The sequence below is a fragment of the Leptopilina boulardi genome, unplaced genomic scaffold (genome assembly GCF_019393585.1).
Source record: "Leptopilina boulardi isolate dan_hultmark-lab unplaced genomic scaffold, ZJU_Lbou_2.1 LbouV2_69, whole genome shotgun sequence".
NCBI classification, from domain to species: domain Eukaryota; kingdom Metazoa; phylum Arthropoda; class Insecta; order Hymenoptera; family Figitidae; genus Leptopilina; species Leptopilina boulardi.
In genome coordinates this window covers 223232-241693 of record NW_026138015.1, presented here as the reverse complement: position 1 = coordinate 241693, position 18462 = coordinate 223232, and the positions used below count along the sequence as shown (strand labels likewise).

Sequence of the window (18462 nt, the reverse complement as noted above, 5' to 3'; positions counted from 1 at the left end):
TTTATCAATTATTGTCATGAATAATTCAAAGTGGTCTAGCTTAAAATTAAGTTTTTAAATCTTCAACTTGCAAAGTTTGTTCGGTAGCAAACGACAAAAGAATGTCAGAAATTTCAGATAGCAGCGAGCTAACAAAAATTGAAGCAATCTCTTTTGTCGGCAATTTATGAAGAGAAAACAACCTTTTTTAATATTTAGTTTATTCTTCCACGATTATTTAATAAGTTAATTTTTCGATTTTTTAATCAACTGTGCTGTTCATTTAGTTGTTAAATTTTTTTAATAATTCCTTGGACTTTTCTAATATGAAGATTTTATTCATTAACAGATTATTAATTTTTTTTTTAAATGTAAATTAAACTTTTCTTCTTTTATTTAACGTTAACGTCCATATATATATTGGAATTTATTCAAATTCTTTTTGCATTGATTATCACCTTTACTAAATTTTCTTGTTAATTTCATTAAATATTTTACTCTTTATTTATTAACAAGATTTAATTATATCTCTTATTTGATTTGGATATTATGTGGAATTTACCAAATTGTGTTGTAACCCTTCCCTATTGATATTTGATTTATGTATCTCGATTATTGTCCCTTTTAATTTATTTTGACTAACATTTTTTAACTACAAATTTAGCAATTTATTATCAATTTCAGAATTCCACGATAAATATTCGTGGCCAAAAAGATTCATAATTAGAAATTATTTTTTTTAATATTTATAACCCTAGCACAAGTACTAGATCCTCCTCCGAGTTTCATATGTTTCATCAGATTTGATTAACACTAAACTCTAAAGGGAATTTAATATTTTTCCATTTATTCGCAATTCTCATCACTAATTGAACTTTCCAGCTATTCATACATATATACAGAACCAAATTTTATTTAATTAACAAGCCATTCATTCCGTATATGTTATGATTTGTAAAGGGTAAAAATTCAGTGATTTTAGAGTATTGATTTATATTTTCAATATTTTATTACGCACAATTACGTTTAGAAACAAACTTGGATAGAATAAAATTTACAATAATAAAATCACGTAAATGAAATCGTTACATGCAAAAGAAAAGTAGAAAGTTTTTTATTGCTGAAAAGTTTTCTACGATGGTTTTGCAAATATCAACTTCGTAGACGCAACTATTGTATATATATGTTACATGTGCGCTACTGTTAGCAATCTGATGCGGATCAAGTTAATCTTGTGAGTGGAATCTGTGGGCGTGAATACAATGAGATGGTCCATAGAGAGGGACATGTTGGTCAGTTGCAAATTTGTGTTGATACATACATATATATTGTACATATATATACATACATACATCCCTTCAGGTGTTCGTACACGGCTCGTTTAATGTCCGGAAGATGCAAACTCGAAGATCATGACATCTATAAAATTTTACAATTTATGACAAATGTACTACATGTGCGTGTGTTATTAAAAATAAAATAAATTCTACTATTAAACTGTAATTTATATTTAATTGATCAGTAAATCTTATTTTGGTGTATCGTTTAAATATTTTTTAAGTCTATCTCTTCAGAAAAGGTTGTGTGTGTGTGTGTGTGTGTGTGTGTGGATGGGGTAAAAACTATATTTTTCTATAAATATTTATATCTTGTGTAAAAGTTCGAATTCAATTTATAATACTGACAGAGAAAACGAACGATGTTACGAAGGAGGCATCCTGTAAGTTCTTCCCCACTTTCAGTGTACTTTAAGTGTAGTTGTTCAGGGAACTAGAAGACGAGAAGCGATACTTTATCCCCTTTGAATAATAACGGAAAAATTTATTTTGTCTTTTCGTATATATATATATATGTATTATTCATCAAAATGATTCGTGGCTTCTTTTTTTTGGGAAAATATGAAAACGTAAGTTGCAGAAGCAGTTGTAATAGAAAATATTAAAATATATCACAAATTATTAAATGTACCAGTTTCTGTAAAAAAAACATAAAATTTTCGTAAAAAAAATGAATCCCTTAAAAGAAGTTTCTAAATTATTCATAATGCTTACTATTTGCTAAGAACGAAAATCGTAAAACTTAATGTTGCTTATATTTTATTTCTGTTTTCATTTTATATATATATGAAAAGGAATAACATTTCTTTAATCTTTTACTTTTAAAGAAGTTGCAAATACTAAATAAAAAAAAAACATTTTATATTTTAACATTTAAATTTACAAAACTCATTGAAAATATAAATTAAGTTATGTATTACAGTTATTTGATAAATAAATTACAGATGACAAATTACAGTTATAAATCAAAAAGATAAGAATCATCCACTTTTTTTCAGCTTATCATTGTAATTGGAATTTTCTTTTTCATGTAGAAATTCTAACCAATTATTTTAAACGCAAATCACGTGAATGCACATTTTGATTGACTGGTTTTATTTGCCGAACATATCGAGTGAAGTTAACATTTATTCTTTTTTTTCCGTTACATTTTTTTTTATAAACCCTTCTCCTTTTTTTTGTTCATATGTAACACATTGGCTTTATTGTTGAAAAAAAAAATAATAATTTATTGTATTATTTGAAAAGAAATAAAAATTATGATTTCAAGTGACTTCCGTTTTTATCGAGATTAGTTTGCAATGAAAAAAAAAGAGTATGACAAACGGTCGCGAATCAGTACCGCGAACGGAAGTCAACCACGTCCCTGTAAATTACACGAATTCGCGACCAGTCGTAAATACTTGGTTATCATACTTGGCGGAAGCAGGAGAGAGCGGGGTATTACCCATATATATTCACATATACAAGAATGAATATACACGTGAAATTTCTGTGTGTATGCCATTCACTCGAGTGCATATCAAATGCAATAGTTCACTCGCTATTTCCGAGTAGGTGGTCGACCAGTCCTCAAACCCACCTCTAGTTCACCTCCTTAACTCAACCATCCTTTGCATACTGTTTCTGACAGATGGACATTCTGATATCGCAACAAAATGAATCCATAATATGTGTCGTGACATTTTGCTAAAAAGCATATCTTCCAAGAAATGCTTGTCAACTATCGCCATTACATCTGAATATTGTAACAGTTAAAAATAATACTATACATTCTAGTAATAATGTAAGAATTTTTAGCGTTCTGACCCGCAGTAATGTGAATTCATTTTCAGTGTGTATGAAATGAGTATTGATCATAAAGGAATTAAATTTTTTTTGTATAACTAAAATTGTAGTTGTTATTTCGAATTAAGATGTCGATTCTATACGGTAGATATCGGTGACATCGAAGGAGCATCAACCTTTTTTCGATTGGTTAACACATGAAACCAATCTTTATGCTGACCAATTTCTCTAGCCTGTCCGTTTCTTCCAGGTCGGTAACTGCAACTGCGAGCTTTATTCTTTGACGGTTGGATCCTAAGACAGTAATTTTTCTGCTTCATAAATTCTTAAATTCTTTTACCGACCTTTGTTAGACCTCTTCTACCTGGGTAAGGCAATCCAGGTCGCGGAATTCAAGTGTCACCCTTAGATCCACCGACTGCACCTTACACATACTTTTCATCGTCTTAATAGTCTCCAAAGTAAAAACCTCCTTATTGGAGTCGTCTCCGATTTTTGATTAGGAGATCTCTGTTTCTCGCAGCTCTAGCAGCTATCACTTTCTTGTGGCTGATGTTTAGTTAACCACTTTGCGAAGCTTACCCAAAACGACAACATACAAACTTCCTTGACCGAATCGGATGTTTAAGTTTAGCCTCCTCGATAATGCCTTTAAGAATTTTAACCCGTCCGTTAGCGTTAGGTTTTTTTTATGCCGACCAATTTCTCCAGCCTGTCCGTTTCTTCTGGGTCGGTAACTGCAACTGCGAGCTTCATCTCTTGACGGTTGGGTCTTATGACCATCATCTTCCTGCTTGCTGGCTTCTCGATTTCTATTGCCAACATTTGTTCAACTTCTTCTACCTGGTTAAGGCAATCCAGATCGCGGATCTCAAGTGTAATTCTTCGATCCAATGACTGCACCTAACTCATACTGTCTTAATAACCTCAGCAGTGAAAGCCTCCTTGTTGGAGTCGTCTCCGATTTTTGATCAGGAAGTCTGCCTTTTTCGCAGCTCTAACAGCTACCACATTCATATGACTGATGTTCATTTTAACCACTTTGCGAAGCTTACCCAAAACGACAGCATACTAACTTTTTTTGACCGAATCAGATGTCCTTTATCGTTAGGTTCACGTTCTTCTGAACATCCAAAGACTGTCATATCTTTAGGACCTCTACCTTAATACTGGTTAGCTGTTCTGCCTCCTCCGCTCTCAACTTGGTGCAGCTATCGCACTTTTCGTTGTTCACTTCCGCGTCTATTTCTGATGTCACCAGACTGACAGCATTGTTGCCGTTACATACACTCAAGAAACTTGATGTTCTGTGGTGCTTTAAATATTCCTTCATCTTCGTTCACAATAATAATCGGAATTTTCAAAACGGCACCTTTATACCAGGCGCTTGATAATCGGAATCAATATGGAATTTGACTAAAGCATTATTCTGCAGGAACTTCTGTTTTTCGCTGCGATCCATTGATTTCGGTTGTAAGACAGTGTGTCTAAAAAAAGCCAAAGCAAGACACTTGCTTACTGGAGAGTTTTAAAGTTACTGACTAATAACGAAAAGGAGGAAGGGGGAACTAAACTGACTCCACTGTATAGGCTGATTCTCCATTATACAGGAAGCAATAAGGAAACCAAAGTTTCAAACTGGTAAGAAAATAATTCTCAAAACAAATCACTAATTACAATATCATTGTACCACAAACTGTTGGCATCACTTTAAATGGCAATAATTATTATCACCTCACGGACTAATTAATCTTCCACTTTCATCATCGTATTGAAATTTTATAATAATTTTATTTCATCTGTATTATCTGAATGATTGGATGTATGTTAATAATCCTTTAGTTAAAAACCACTTGATAGTATTACATTCAAATAAAAATTGTTTGCAAATATTTATACAAAAAAAAAAATTTTAATATGAAACGCTTTAAAAAATTACAAGAACAATTTAATTAAGCGTTGATTAAAAACGATGCCCTTTTTTATACGATAATAATAATTTAAGCTTGTTCATTTTTATTACCTTACTACTCGTCTATATTTTATGTCCATAAGTTTCCTATAATCCTATACATTTCAAATGCATTTATTCTCTTCTTCTCTTGTTTGCCTTAGCCCACGTTTCATATCGGTATTATACAATACTGTAACACTCCATACATATACTGAAAATTTAAATCATTCCGTTTTATAGATAGATCAATATTGACAAAGAATTACCTTCGCATTAGTCCATTTTCCGGCAAAAAAATGATGAAATGTAAAATGTTTCTACAAAATAAAGCAACATAATTAATTTATCAAAAATGTGTAAAAAAAATCTGTAATTATTAACTTAAAATATATATATAAACGGATAATCATACAAAACAGTTCAATCATACAATTCAGTAATCAGAGTTAATTCGATATAAATTAATATTAAATAAATTATCCAATAACTATACGACACAGAATAAAGTAAACAGCAGTTGGATTAGGTGAGAAATATCTGCTTCTGATAAATCCATCAGATTCTTAGTTTCACGAGAGTGACGTAGCTATATCCAGTAGTAGTTAGTCAAGTGTCAAGCCTTTATTTCTCCAGGGTCTTCAGTTACAGCAAAGTTTAAAAGTCAATTTAGAGCTTAGTTTTCTGATGCAAATAAAGAAAGACATGTGCATAGATTGTCTCTCAATCAACTGATTTAATTTTTAGATTATGATCACGTTAATTATTGACATGCTTTAAAAATTTGCTAAAAATATGAAAAAATGAATTAAAATCACCTCCGATATGAATAAAAGTTACAATTTTATTTATTTTAAAAATTTTTAGCGGCAAAACAACAAAAGAAAATATCATTTTTCAGTCTCGTTACAATGTTTGCATTGTTAGTAGCTGGTACGCATTTTGGCATATTTCAAATTCATCACATTTAATGCATTTGATAGAATTTGTGGCCGTGAATTTACATGGTATGAAAAAAAAACTTTTGTGCCAATTAACTCGTATGAAAAAACTAATTTCCTCACAGCACAAAGTACGGGTAACTGTTCCTCCTGCTATTTTCACAGAAAAAACTATACGTACGGACATAGTACATATTTGACATTTGTAAGATTTGATTCATTTGTTTTTGTCAAAAGTTATGCAGGGGTGTCCACAACCGAATCTTTAACCCTAGCTGTTATTATTAACCTACCATGTATATCGGTGTGAGGATATTCCGAGAATAATGGCTATCATCATCCTCGTCTATGTCGATGGAGGGGATATACTATGACGGTACACTGTAAAACGAGAGGTATTAAATTAATACCAACTTTAGGTACTACATTGCCTTTTGGTTCTATTTTAATACCTAAAATCGGTACTATTTTAGTACCTTCTTTTTACAGTATACTGTCGTCATTTCGGTGTATTCCTTATGACAATTTCTGTCGTCACTCCTTCTTACTTATTATTCCAAGTTCCGTACAGGACACGAATTTAATTCTTCTTGCCATGAGACTCAGTCATCCCCATTACTCATCCCAGAACAGACCATCTAATAGAACATTTTATGACCGCAAAGGTCCTTCTCCTCAACCCAGTTAACAATTAATAAATAACAAATCGAACGGGGAAACAAAGATCAAACTAAGAGAACTTATATTACAAATTAAGTGCAAATAATAATAATAATTCGCTTAGTCATCAACAAGCATAGCTTTGAAATGGGGAGCGACTAGAAAAACTTCGATCCCTTATGGTCTTACATCCTTCGGCCAAATTCTGACGATATTGATTACAGCATTAAATTTTATTAAAGCTGCTTGGTTACTAAAGGAATTATTTAAACATAGAGAGTAGGCTTTTGTTTAGGATATTTGGATCAATAACAAATTCGATTTACAAAATCAGACGAATATAAAAGGTGTTTAAGAAACATTCCAGATAGCACGGAAACTTGCGGCAAGCTTACCGTGCAAGCTTGTCAAGCTTGCTGCAAGCTTGTCTGAGCTAGCGAAATGTCTCACCCAGTTCAAGCTTGCCGTGAAAGCTTGCTGTAAGCTTTCCAGGAAAGGTTGCTGCAATCTTGCCATGAAAGATTGCTACAAGATTGCTGCAAACATACTAAGAATGATTGCGGCAAGCTTGCCATGAAAGATTGTTGTAAGCTTGCTAGGTAAGGTTGCAGGAGAATTTCAACAAGCTTCTGGAAAGGTTGCTGCAAGGTTGCTGCAATTTTTAAAAAATACATTTTAAATTAAAAAATAATTTATTTGTTTTCTAAATTTGAAAATCCTTGTGACGTTTATTATTATTAATTATGTCCTGTTTATTTTCATTTGGAAACTTAACGAGAAAATTTTCGAAACAAATTTGAGGGGACTGGAAATTGAACCTGGGTTCGACAGACACTAACTAACTCGACTGTTTTTATGCTTACAGCAATCTTTCACGGCAAGCTTACCGCAATCATTCTTAGTATGCTTGCAGCAATCTTGTAGCAACCTTTCCTGGAAAGCTTACAGCAAGCTTTCACGGCAAGCTTTCACGGCAAGCTTGCTCTGGGTGAGACATTTCGCTAGCTCAGACAAGCTTGACAAGCTTGCACGGTAAGCTTGCCGTAAGCTTGCTGCAAGTTTCCGTGCTATCTGGGATCATTGAAGAATTTACATGTATAACACGTGACCTAATACTTAACAATGAAATATTTTCAGTGAATTTAATTGAACCATCTATTAAAAAGAAAAGGAAATTTTTTCACTGGAAACTTTCTTAGAACAGATTTATATATATATAAAATGTTAAATCTCCCTAAATTGAAGAAAATTGAATCGGAAAACAGACTTACAGTAAAAGTATTTAATCCCCCCACTAACTTTGAGCCAAAAAAAAAAGGATCTTAGATCTAGTGATGAAGTTGCTAATGCTTACTTGTGAGAATCCAAACGACTTGTTACACAAAAAGACATTTTGACACTAAACAAAGTTGAATCTATAGTATTGCCTAAAGCAAAGTTAGGAAAGATCATTTTCCTGTTTACAGGAACCCCAGGCGAAATTGTCAAAAACTACAAGCGACCCTCTATCTGTCCCATGTACCTGATATAATATGAAACTTGAGTAAAGCAAGTCGAGAATAGCCTAAGGTGAAATTGTTGGATGTATCACTTCAGAAATTATAAACTGAAAGGTATCTGGTGTATAAATGTAGAACCTAAAAGGCAATTCCATTATCCATGCGGTCTTTGAAGATAGATACGTGAAATATATATTGCTTCAGGGCGCGCAAATATAAAACAAACACAAAAAAAGAAATAAGTGAAAAAAGTAGATTCCTCGTATATGGCGACCGACTGGAATTGACAAATAAAATTGGTTGTTTCTTTTCATCATATATTTAATTTTGTTTTTTTTTTTTTGCGTAATCAATCTTTAAAGTGTCTTGTTTGATAATGAAAAATTCTATAATCCAGCCGAGACATTTGTGATAAATGAGTTTACCGTAAGTGTAAGTTCTAAGCTCCGAGGTTTTACGTTTACCTTGGTACATTGAAAGATTGGCTACCATTGCACCTTTAAAGCTATATACGTTTCATTCGCCTGTATATATTCACATACAAACAAGTTTATGTATGCAATTCCATTTGTAACTTATCTTGACAAGATTTTGTTTTAAAATCTCAAATGGCCCTCATAACAAAAGGATATCCCTACGATATCCATATCAATGGTCGATATCCTAGAATGGTCCCCAGGATATCCAAACCGCCGATCTGTGGGACATCAACAGGACATCCATAGGATATCCACAGGATATCCCTAAGACATCCACAAAATATCTATTGGATATTATATCACAGGATATCCATGGGATATCCTCAGGATGTCCGTGGGATATTCTTAGGATATTCACGGGATATTTAATATCTCAACATATATTTTTAAAGGTTAAAATTGTTAAGCTAATATAATGAATAATAATATAATAAAAACAAAAATCTTATGAGCTTCTTATTTATTTTAAATGAAGATTTGAAACGCATTTTTCAAAGTTTTTAAATAAACTCATGCACTTAATGTATAATTAATATTAATAGTTATTCGTTATTTGCGGGGAAGAATTTATATTGTTTAAAGCAAATTTATTTTCCGACAATATTAAGCATATGAATAAAAGGAATGAATCACGAATGAGAAAAAAATTAGTTAATAATTTTTCAAATTAAACAACTTTCTCGAAAAACAAGTTGCATTTTATTTTATTTATATAAAATTTAATTCACAGAATATTCTCACTCGTAGTCTCATAATGACTTTAAAAACAGTATCCTGAGAATATCTTTTTGACATCCAGAGGATATACTGAGAATATCCTGAAAATATCTGTGGGATATCCTGACGATATCTATGGGATATCTTGATGATATCCGTGGGATATCCTGACGATATCTATGGGATATCCTGACGATATCTATGGGATATCTGGAGGACATTTATGAAAGTCTATAGAGATATCCAGAAGATATCCTGTGGATATCATCAGATATCCATGGGATATCCAAAGGATATCCAAACCGCCGATTTTTTGGATATCCTTAAAAGATCCTTTTGATATCCATAGGACATCCCTAGGATATCTGCGGGATATTATCAATATATCCCAAGATATCTTGTGTTATTAGGGGGAGTACGGAGAAAAAAAGTTAAATGATTCCTCATTTTCGTTATTTTTTGTCTAGGAAGAGATTTATCTTTATCAGATTAAATGTATCACCTAAATCGTTTACACAACCAGCTAATTTGATTTCAACTAATACATATTTGCTACTAAAGCTAAATAATTTTTTTTCCATGAGGATTTTAACTGCCTTTTTAAAATCTAAATGATTGTAAAGTACATTTTATATTGATAATTATAAAAATTTTTCTAAAAATAAATAATTTTTCAAAAAATCTTTATAATCACACTCAAAACAGATACGACAAAAATGCATGAGTATAACAAAAGTTTAGCTAACACGTGCAAACGACATGAGAGGACGTGAAACGAGACTACTTTCTGAGATCATACTACCACTATATATATACTCTCGTGTCTTTCTAAGCGCACACTCTACCGTTTCTTTATCCATTATATTTGACTATCTCGAATAATAAAAATCCGGTACCAAAAGTTATTGCCCAGATATTATCACACAAAATGGAATTTTTCATGACTAAGCCATTTTTGACTTTCTTATGTCTGGTGGTTTTACATTATTGTATTTTATTAGAATCAATTTGGCAACGAAATTTCATAGTTTATATATATCTATATAAATAGAAATCAATTTATTGAAAAACAATTTTAAAATAGAAAAAAATTAATCTTTTTTTAGGTTGCATGGCTTCGAGTGGATACACAAACAATCCTCACTATAGCCAAGCAAGTAATAACAAAAAATTATCGAATTGGAGTAACACACACCGATCATAGAATTTGGATTTTGCATATTCGTGAGGTCAGAGAAACAGATCGAGGATGGTACATGTGTCAAATAAATACAGATCCAATGAAAAGTCAAGTTGGCTATTTAGATGTAACTGGTAAGTATTTTTTTTTTTATTCAATATAATGTTCTTTACTAGTGCATTTTTTTCTGATTTTTATTTAACCATTTCCTATTTTTGTGAAAAATGGGCTCTTTGTATATAAAATCTCTTTGTGTGTATATATCTATATACATTTATATATATATATATATTTTCTTCAATATCCTGAACCACAAAAGCCTTATCGCAAACTCAATTCGATGGACATATTGCGGACTTGTATATACTCTATTTATTTTCGTTGTATCAACAATAAATGTATAGCTCAATTGTTAGGTACAAATACAAGGATCGTTGAAAGATAAGAAGTATACTGAGGAACAAGATAAAATACAAGTTGTAGAGAGTCTGAGGAAAATATAAAGACTACGACCTGTTAGGTCTGTAAATTTAGCCAAGAGAAAAAGCCAAGAAGTTATATCTTGGTTCTTATACTTGCGGTGTAAAATTAAGGGTCGTTTCATACTATCCATTTCTTTTATATAATTTAATAGTTAAAGACGGTAAGAAAAAAAAATGTGGGGGGGGGAGAAATGCTTCATTGTGTGAAGCCAACCAACTTCCTTAAATTGAAGATTCTTTTTTGCAATTTATTAATGCTTTATATATATATATATATATATATATATTAAATACACTTGATACTTTCAAAGAAGTTATTAATTAAATTTTTTTACAATATTCATGAGGCTTTGATATTTTATTAGACAAAACTTGATGAAGAAATAATAAAAAATTTTACTAGTTGTGAAAAATCAAAAAAATTTTATAGACAGATAATTAAAATATTGATGAAAGAATAATTATTATAAGAAAATCATTTTTTTATTTATATTATTCAGTATATTATAAGCAATTTATATAATATATGTTGTGAATGAAGCTGAAAAGGGATTTACGACTGGAACATTCGTAAAACTAAAAAGGGTAAACTGAGTCGAGTTTCTTGAAGCAGAAACATTTCCTCAAGCGTCTTTTACGTGTGTAAAACACCGCTAAAGTAATGCTTGCTAGCTTACTTCTGAACTAGAAGAGAGTGAGTGAGTGAGTGAGTGAAAGAGAGAGTTTGTGAAAAGCAACAAATGAGAAGACATGAAATGATTTCGCGAGGGAGATGAAGTTTGGTAAGTAGCCGGTCGGGAGTAGGTTGTGGCATGTTCGTTGAGGTACGAGATTGATCTCAAAAGGATGAGAGATGTATTACGGTGGTATGGGACACCAACAGAAACTTACAGGATTAAATTGCTACAAATGAGATACAAGATATATTTCATATATAGCTCTCTTAAAATTTTAATTTCAACAGAAATAATTTTCCTGATGCTAGTTTTCCCTCATTTTGAAACCACACACATATATATGTGTGTATATATATATATATACGATGTATAAAATTAACTAAAAAAAAAATTATATATATAATTTTCTTTTAATTCACTTGTTATAATATTGAAAAGGCGTTAATTGCTTGTCATGTCAAGGGAACAAAGTGTTAAAGCGACACGACATGACGGCGATGAAAATAGTCTACATTGTTTCTGTATCAATCAATCAGGGAGCAATTTGGTACTTAAATTTTAGAACAAAAAAAAATTACTTTAATAATAATTAATCTAGTTTCTATTCTTAGTCTAAGATGACTAAAACATAAAAATAACTGCCTAGGCTTCTGTTAATTTAATTTTTATTTCCTAGAGACGCTATTTTATTTTCTTTAAAATAAATAATGGATTTAGTTTAATAATCCAGAAAATATATTATAAAAGTATCATTTGCAAGAAAAAATATAGAAGTCAGCTACTTTCCAAAATTGCGGCTATTTTGGCCGGTGTATTACTGCTTGAATGATCTCTGAAGTGTAGATTACTGAACCATCGTTAAAGAAATTCTTCATGCTAGAAGCTGGCTAATTCAAGATCGATAAACCATTTGCAGCAAAAGTTTCCTCTCTTGAAGCCATTTTTTGAATTACTTTTTTTTTTTTTTTTGCCATGTCTTCACATTTCCTTGTCCAGTTCGATTACATTATTTTTAATTCCCTATACGCTTGAATAATTCCAGATCCCCTGGAGTTGGAATTTAATTCCATTTAAAAGTGATCACAGGGCAGCTTGAAGTTTAATCATAGAAAGTATATACCCAAAAGGTTTTTTTTTTCTCAACTCTACTTTCTATGCAATTAAGTATATTTTTTTTTTTGAAAGGAAAATTCTTTACTATTCGTACACACTAAAAGAGTTTTATAAAGAAAAATAAAGAATTTTTTATATATATGTTGATGGGAAAATGTACTCACAGATTTTGTAGTTAATTGTAAATTATTCGGTTCATCCACTTTCTATCAAAAGCGTTTACACGTACAAGAGGATAAAAAGGAGATAAGCACCTCATTATTTTGAATAGGTGGAGATGAAAAAGTGGTGTTGCAAAGATGTAGTTTGAAGAAAGATATGGTAGTGCTCTAGATTGCGAGTATTTCGAAATATTACAGAGAGAAATAAACTTGCTAGTGAGAAGCTGAAGTTGAAAGTGGAGAGGGAGGTTAGGTTAGCAAGAGTTTCTCAGCTCCCGTAATGAATAACAAGAGTCTCAAGCCTTCTTGGTCCAAGATAAAAGCATTTCGTTTTCAGCTCTCTTATCGCAATTCAATCTCTTTTGTAGTTAATGAAGAATGCCTGTTGTCAAATCTCATAATGTTTTCCTTTTAATATCATGTTACATCACTTTAAAATACTTTGATTAATTAACTATTATGCTCAATTCTATAATTACAATTGTAAGTTTCTTCAACTTTTTAATAGCAAATTTAAAATTTATTTTTCAGAAAATAATAAATTATTGCCCTCATAACAAAAGGATATCCCTAGGATATCCCTAGGATATCCATAGGATATCCATATCAATGGTCGATATCCCAGAATGGTCCCCAGGATATTTTGGGATATCCCTAGGATATCCAAACCGCCGGTCTGTGGGACATCAACAGGACATCCATAGGATATCCACAAGATATCCCTAAGAAATCCACAAAATATCTATTGGATATTATATCACAGGATATCCATGGGATATCCTCAGGATGTCCCTGGGATATTCTTAGGATATTCACGGGATATTTAATATGTCAACATATATTTTTAAAGGTTAAAATTGTTAAGCTAATATAATGAATAATAATAATATAATAAAAACAAAAATCTTATGAGCTTCTAATTTATTTTAAATGAAGATTTGAAACGCATTTTTCAAAGTTTTTAAATAAACTCATGCACTTAATGTATAATTAATATTAATAGTTATTCGTTATTTGCGGTGAAGAATTTATATTGTTTAAAGCAAATTTATTTTCCGACAATATTAAGCATATGAATAAAAGGAATGAATCACGAATGACAAAAAAAATTAGTTAATAATTTTTCAAATTAAACAACTTTCTCGAAAAACAAGTTGCATTTTATTTTATTTATATAAAATTTAATTCTTAGAATATTCTCACTCGTAGTCTCATAATGACTTTAAAAACAGTATCCTGAGAATATCTTTTTGACATCCAGAAGATATACTGAGAATATCCTGAAAATATCTGTGGGATATCCTGACGATATCTATGGGATATCTTGATGATATCTGTGGGATATCCTGACGATATCTATGGGATATCTTGATGATATCTGTGGGATATCCTGACGATATCTATGGGATATCTGGATGATATCTATGGGATATCTTGATGATATCCGTGGGATATCCTGACGATATCTATGGGATATCTGGAGGACATTTATGAAAGTCTATAGAGATATCCAGAAGATATCCTGTGGATATCCTCAGATATTCATGGGATATCCAAAGGATATCCAAACCGCCGATTTTTTGGATATCCTTAAGAGATCCTTTTGATATCCATAGGACATCCCTAGGATATCTGCGGGATATTATCAATATATCCCAAGATATCTTGTGTTATTAGGGTGAAATCTAGTTTCAATATTCTTACATCAAGGATCCTAAAAAAAGCCACTAATTTCTAATTACAATGTTCAGTGTATAAAATTTTTTACCTTTTTTTTTTTTTTTTTTTTTTTTGTTATTATTATTATTTTTTCGCCTCTAAAAGGAAAACGTAGTATTAAAACCAATATTTGAATCAGTTTTTGATTAAATTGATCGTTCTAATAATTCTTGAGTTCTTTTGCAATTAGTTTTTTCATCGCGAGCTTTGAATCTAGCCAGCGGAACCAATTATATCTCTTAAATTGAATTCCTTTCTGTTCCGAATGCCAACCACGCTTTTTGGAAATACTTTTGTATGCCACACAAAACTATTCAAACATTTATTGAATTTTACGTTTATAGTTTTATTTTATTTATTTTTTTTAACTATTTTTAAGTTCCTTTAATGATTTTAGAAAATGTTTTTATTCAAAATTGAGATAAATTTTGAAAATAGAGAACGCAGATATTAGATAATATTTTTTAAATGTATACAACGAATTTTATAAAGAGGATTGATTATGAAGAAAGATTTTCTTGAAATATTAATGAGGTGCACTTCCTCATAACGGATGTTTACTACCGGTAAACTAGAAGTTGAAACTTCCTATGCATACAGGAGCAAATGGATTTAGATGTCCTTTGGTAAAGGCGAGTACAGTGTAGTTGCTCTTCGTCTGTCATTAAAAATTAAACCGTACACAAAATGCAGAAAATCTACAACTGTATGTGTGTGTTAGAGTTTCTGTTACCTTCTTTTTTTTCTATTCACATCTATCTGTTATTAACTTAACCTAATTTTAAAAACTTTTAATAAGCAACTACTTTGATTATCAAATAACACAAAAACATATCATTTTTGTTTAATAATACAGAATGAAACTCGAGTATTAATGATTTGTTTCTTTTTCTTTTTTCATCAATTTAATTAATAAATTTTAAAGTAATTTTTTTTTTTTTTTTAATAAGTAGATATAACATTAACTTGAAATAAAAAATCTTTTATATAAATTTATATACTTTCTTTTTAATTTCTTAATCAAAATTAAATTATTGCAATCTGCGACAACAAGAAAGAGTTGTTTTTTTTTATCAGAAAAATCCCGTCATAATTGTTTCATCTCCTGCGTACTTTTTCTATAGCTTTTGCAGTAAACTGCGTCTACTCTTCCATTTTCTTTTTGAAAGCAGAGACAAGACCTCGATAACAAAGTAACACCCGGGATATATATATATATATATATATATATATATATCTGTGTGTGTGTGTGCAGTGAAATATTTTAGAAAGAAAATTGTCCATCCCTGTCGTCACGCAAGAAGATTGCCTTCCTCGTTATCCTTCACTGTCATGTTGGAAAATGAGATCTCCGAAACAGTCGGAAAGAAGATATAAAAAGTGAATACAACAGTGAGAGAGAAAAGGGAGAGAAATGAAAAGAATAAGTCTCGTTACCTACGCATGGAGTGATTTCTTCTATATCGCCCGCCAGACTGGAAACAAAAATTATGGCCTATAGGTACTATGATTCCACTTTTTTGCCTAAATATAAAATTCTAGTTTCAGTATTATTATTTTTTTTGTGATATTTTTTTTAATAAAAGAATTTCAAAACCAATATTTAGATATGACAATTAAACATTCAATAAGGTGAACTGAATTTTTTATTAGTATTTCATTTGATTTTAATTGTCCTCCTTCATAAGAATCCATGTAAAGAATGCAAATTTTAACTTCAATTATATCGAAAACCATAATATGGTCAATCATTTTTATATTTAGAGAACATATTTATAGTTTTCAAAATATTGTAATAAATAAATTACCAACTACTTCTAACCTTTTTCGTTTCATTATACAATCTCGTTAACTTATTTTCTTCACAGTTTTTAATTTTAAGTTATAGATTACTAGGCTTGCTAATTTTCGTAAATTCACTTCACTTTCACTCTACTTTGAAGTCTTTTCATTCTATCACTTTGAAGTGAATAAAGTAAAAGTGGCGTGAAAGTAAAGTGAATATCCAGTTAAAATCGAGTTAAAGTGAAGTGAACATCAAGTGAAAATGAAGTGAAAGTGAAGTGAAAATGTAGTGAAAGTGAATTGAAAGTAAATTAAAAGTGAAGTAAAAGTGAACTGAACATGGAGTCAAAGTGTATTGAAAATCCAGTAAAAGTGAGGTGAAAATGGAATAAAAGTGAATTGAAGGTAAATTAAAAGTGAAGTGAAAGGGAAGTGAAAATGGAGTCAAAGTGTATTGAAAAAAATTTAGTGGAAGTGATGAAGTGAAAATCGAGTGAAAGTAAATTAAAAGTGAAGTGAAAGTAAAGTAAAAATGTAGTAAAAGTAAATTAAAAGTAAAGTAAAAATATAGTGTAAGTGAATTGAAACTAAATTAATAGTGAAGTGAAAGTGAACTGAAAATGGAGTCAAAGTGTATTAAAAATCCAATAAAAGTGAAGTGAAAATGGAATTAAAGTGAATTAAAAGTAAATTAAAAGTGAAGTGAAAGTGAAGTGAAAATCAAGTGAATGCGAAGTGTAAGTGAAGAGAAAATGGAGTCAAAGTGAATTAAAAATCTATTGAAGGTGAAGTGAATCTGAAGTGAAAGTAAATTACAAGTGAAGTGATAATAAAGGGAAAATCTACTGTAAATGAAGTGAAAGTGAAATGAAAATGGAATGAATGTGAATTGAGAATCGATTAATAGTGAAGTCAAGTTACAAAATCGCACTTCTAGTTATTTCTTTATTTTCTTTTCCTTATTTTTTTTTGTATAATAAAAATTTGTGATGAGTTTCAATAATAATTAAAAATTTAATGTTCAGATAACGAGTTAAATTTCACTAATATAAACTGTTCATTTAAATTCGTGAACTAATTCGTGATTCGTGAACTAAAATTATAAAAATCTAATAAATAATAGTCAGAAATTATTAAAATGATATTAAAAATAATCTCTAAAATAGTTCTAAAAAAATACACGTTATAACACATAAATATCGTTTAAAATTATATAACTATGTTCTAACTGCTTTCTAAAGAGGATAATTTTATTAAGAATTCAATTCTAATGTTTAATTTATTCATAATAATAATTATTTTTTCATAGCATGACATTTAGAGTTTGTCTTCTTTATAAAATATTTTATAATAATTATTATGATCCTCTACTGCAGCGTATCTGAATAATATAAAAAACATTTTTTATTTGCATATATATATATATATATATATATATATATATATATATGGTTACAATCTTGTCTTTCTAATAAATTATTTTCAAAAGGAAAAATTCTTCAGTTGCATTTGAAATAGAAAAAAAATATTAAAAATGCAGTACTACTTTTTCAGGTGGAAAAAAAATTATGTTGTGTTTACTCAAACAGCAAACGTAAAGTTTGTAAAATATTATTATAATAAATTTTCTTTCTCATATAATATATATATAATGTTAGAATTTTCTATAGGATATTTTAAAAATATTCTAGAATTCACAATAACATATAATATAGTATACTGAAGTTAAAAATTAATAAAACTATTTAAAAAAAAACTTGAGCACGTATTTATTTCTTGTTGCATAAAATTTTAATGAAATGTTCATTAATTTTCACGTGTTTTGTGTGAAACGTCTTTGAAACAGAAAATAGATGAACGTAAAGTACTATTTAGATTACATTTTACTCAATCCCGGATGCAACTCACGAGTAGGAAATTTATAGTGTTGTACTTTACCAATGCTCTACAATTGTCTAACACGATGTATTTTGTTCTATGAATAACAGATTCGA

General features: G+C 30.1%; 1 protein-coding gene across 4 annotated transcripts in view; it reads left to right on the top strand.

Annotated features, from left to right (window-relative positions):
• LOC127290469 (limbic system-associated membrane protein-like) overlaps positions 1-18462 on the top strand; it is a 167825-nt gene that overhangs the window by 122733 nt on the left and 26630 nt on the right. For all 4 annotated transcript variants that reach the window (XM_051319045.1, XM_051319046.1, XM_051319048.1 and 1 more), the window contains exon 3: positions 10458-10665. In XM_051319045.1, the coding sequence (XP_051175002.1) occupies positions 10458-10665 (208 nt within the window). The remainder of the gene's footprint in view (positions 1-10457; positions 10666-18462) is intronic.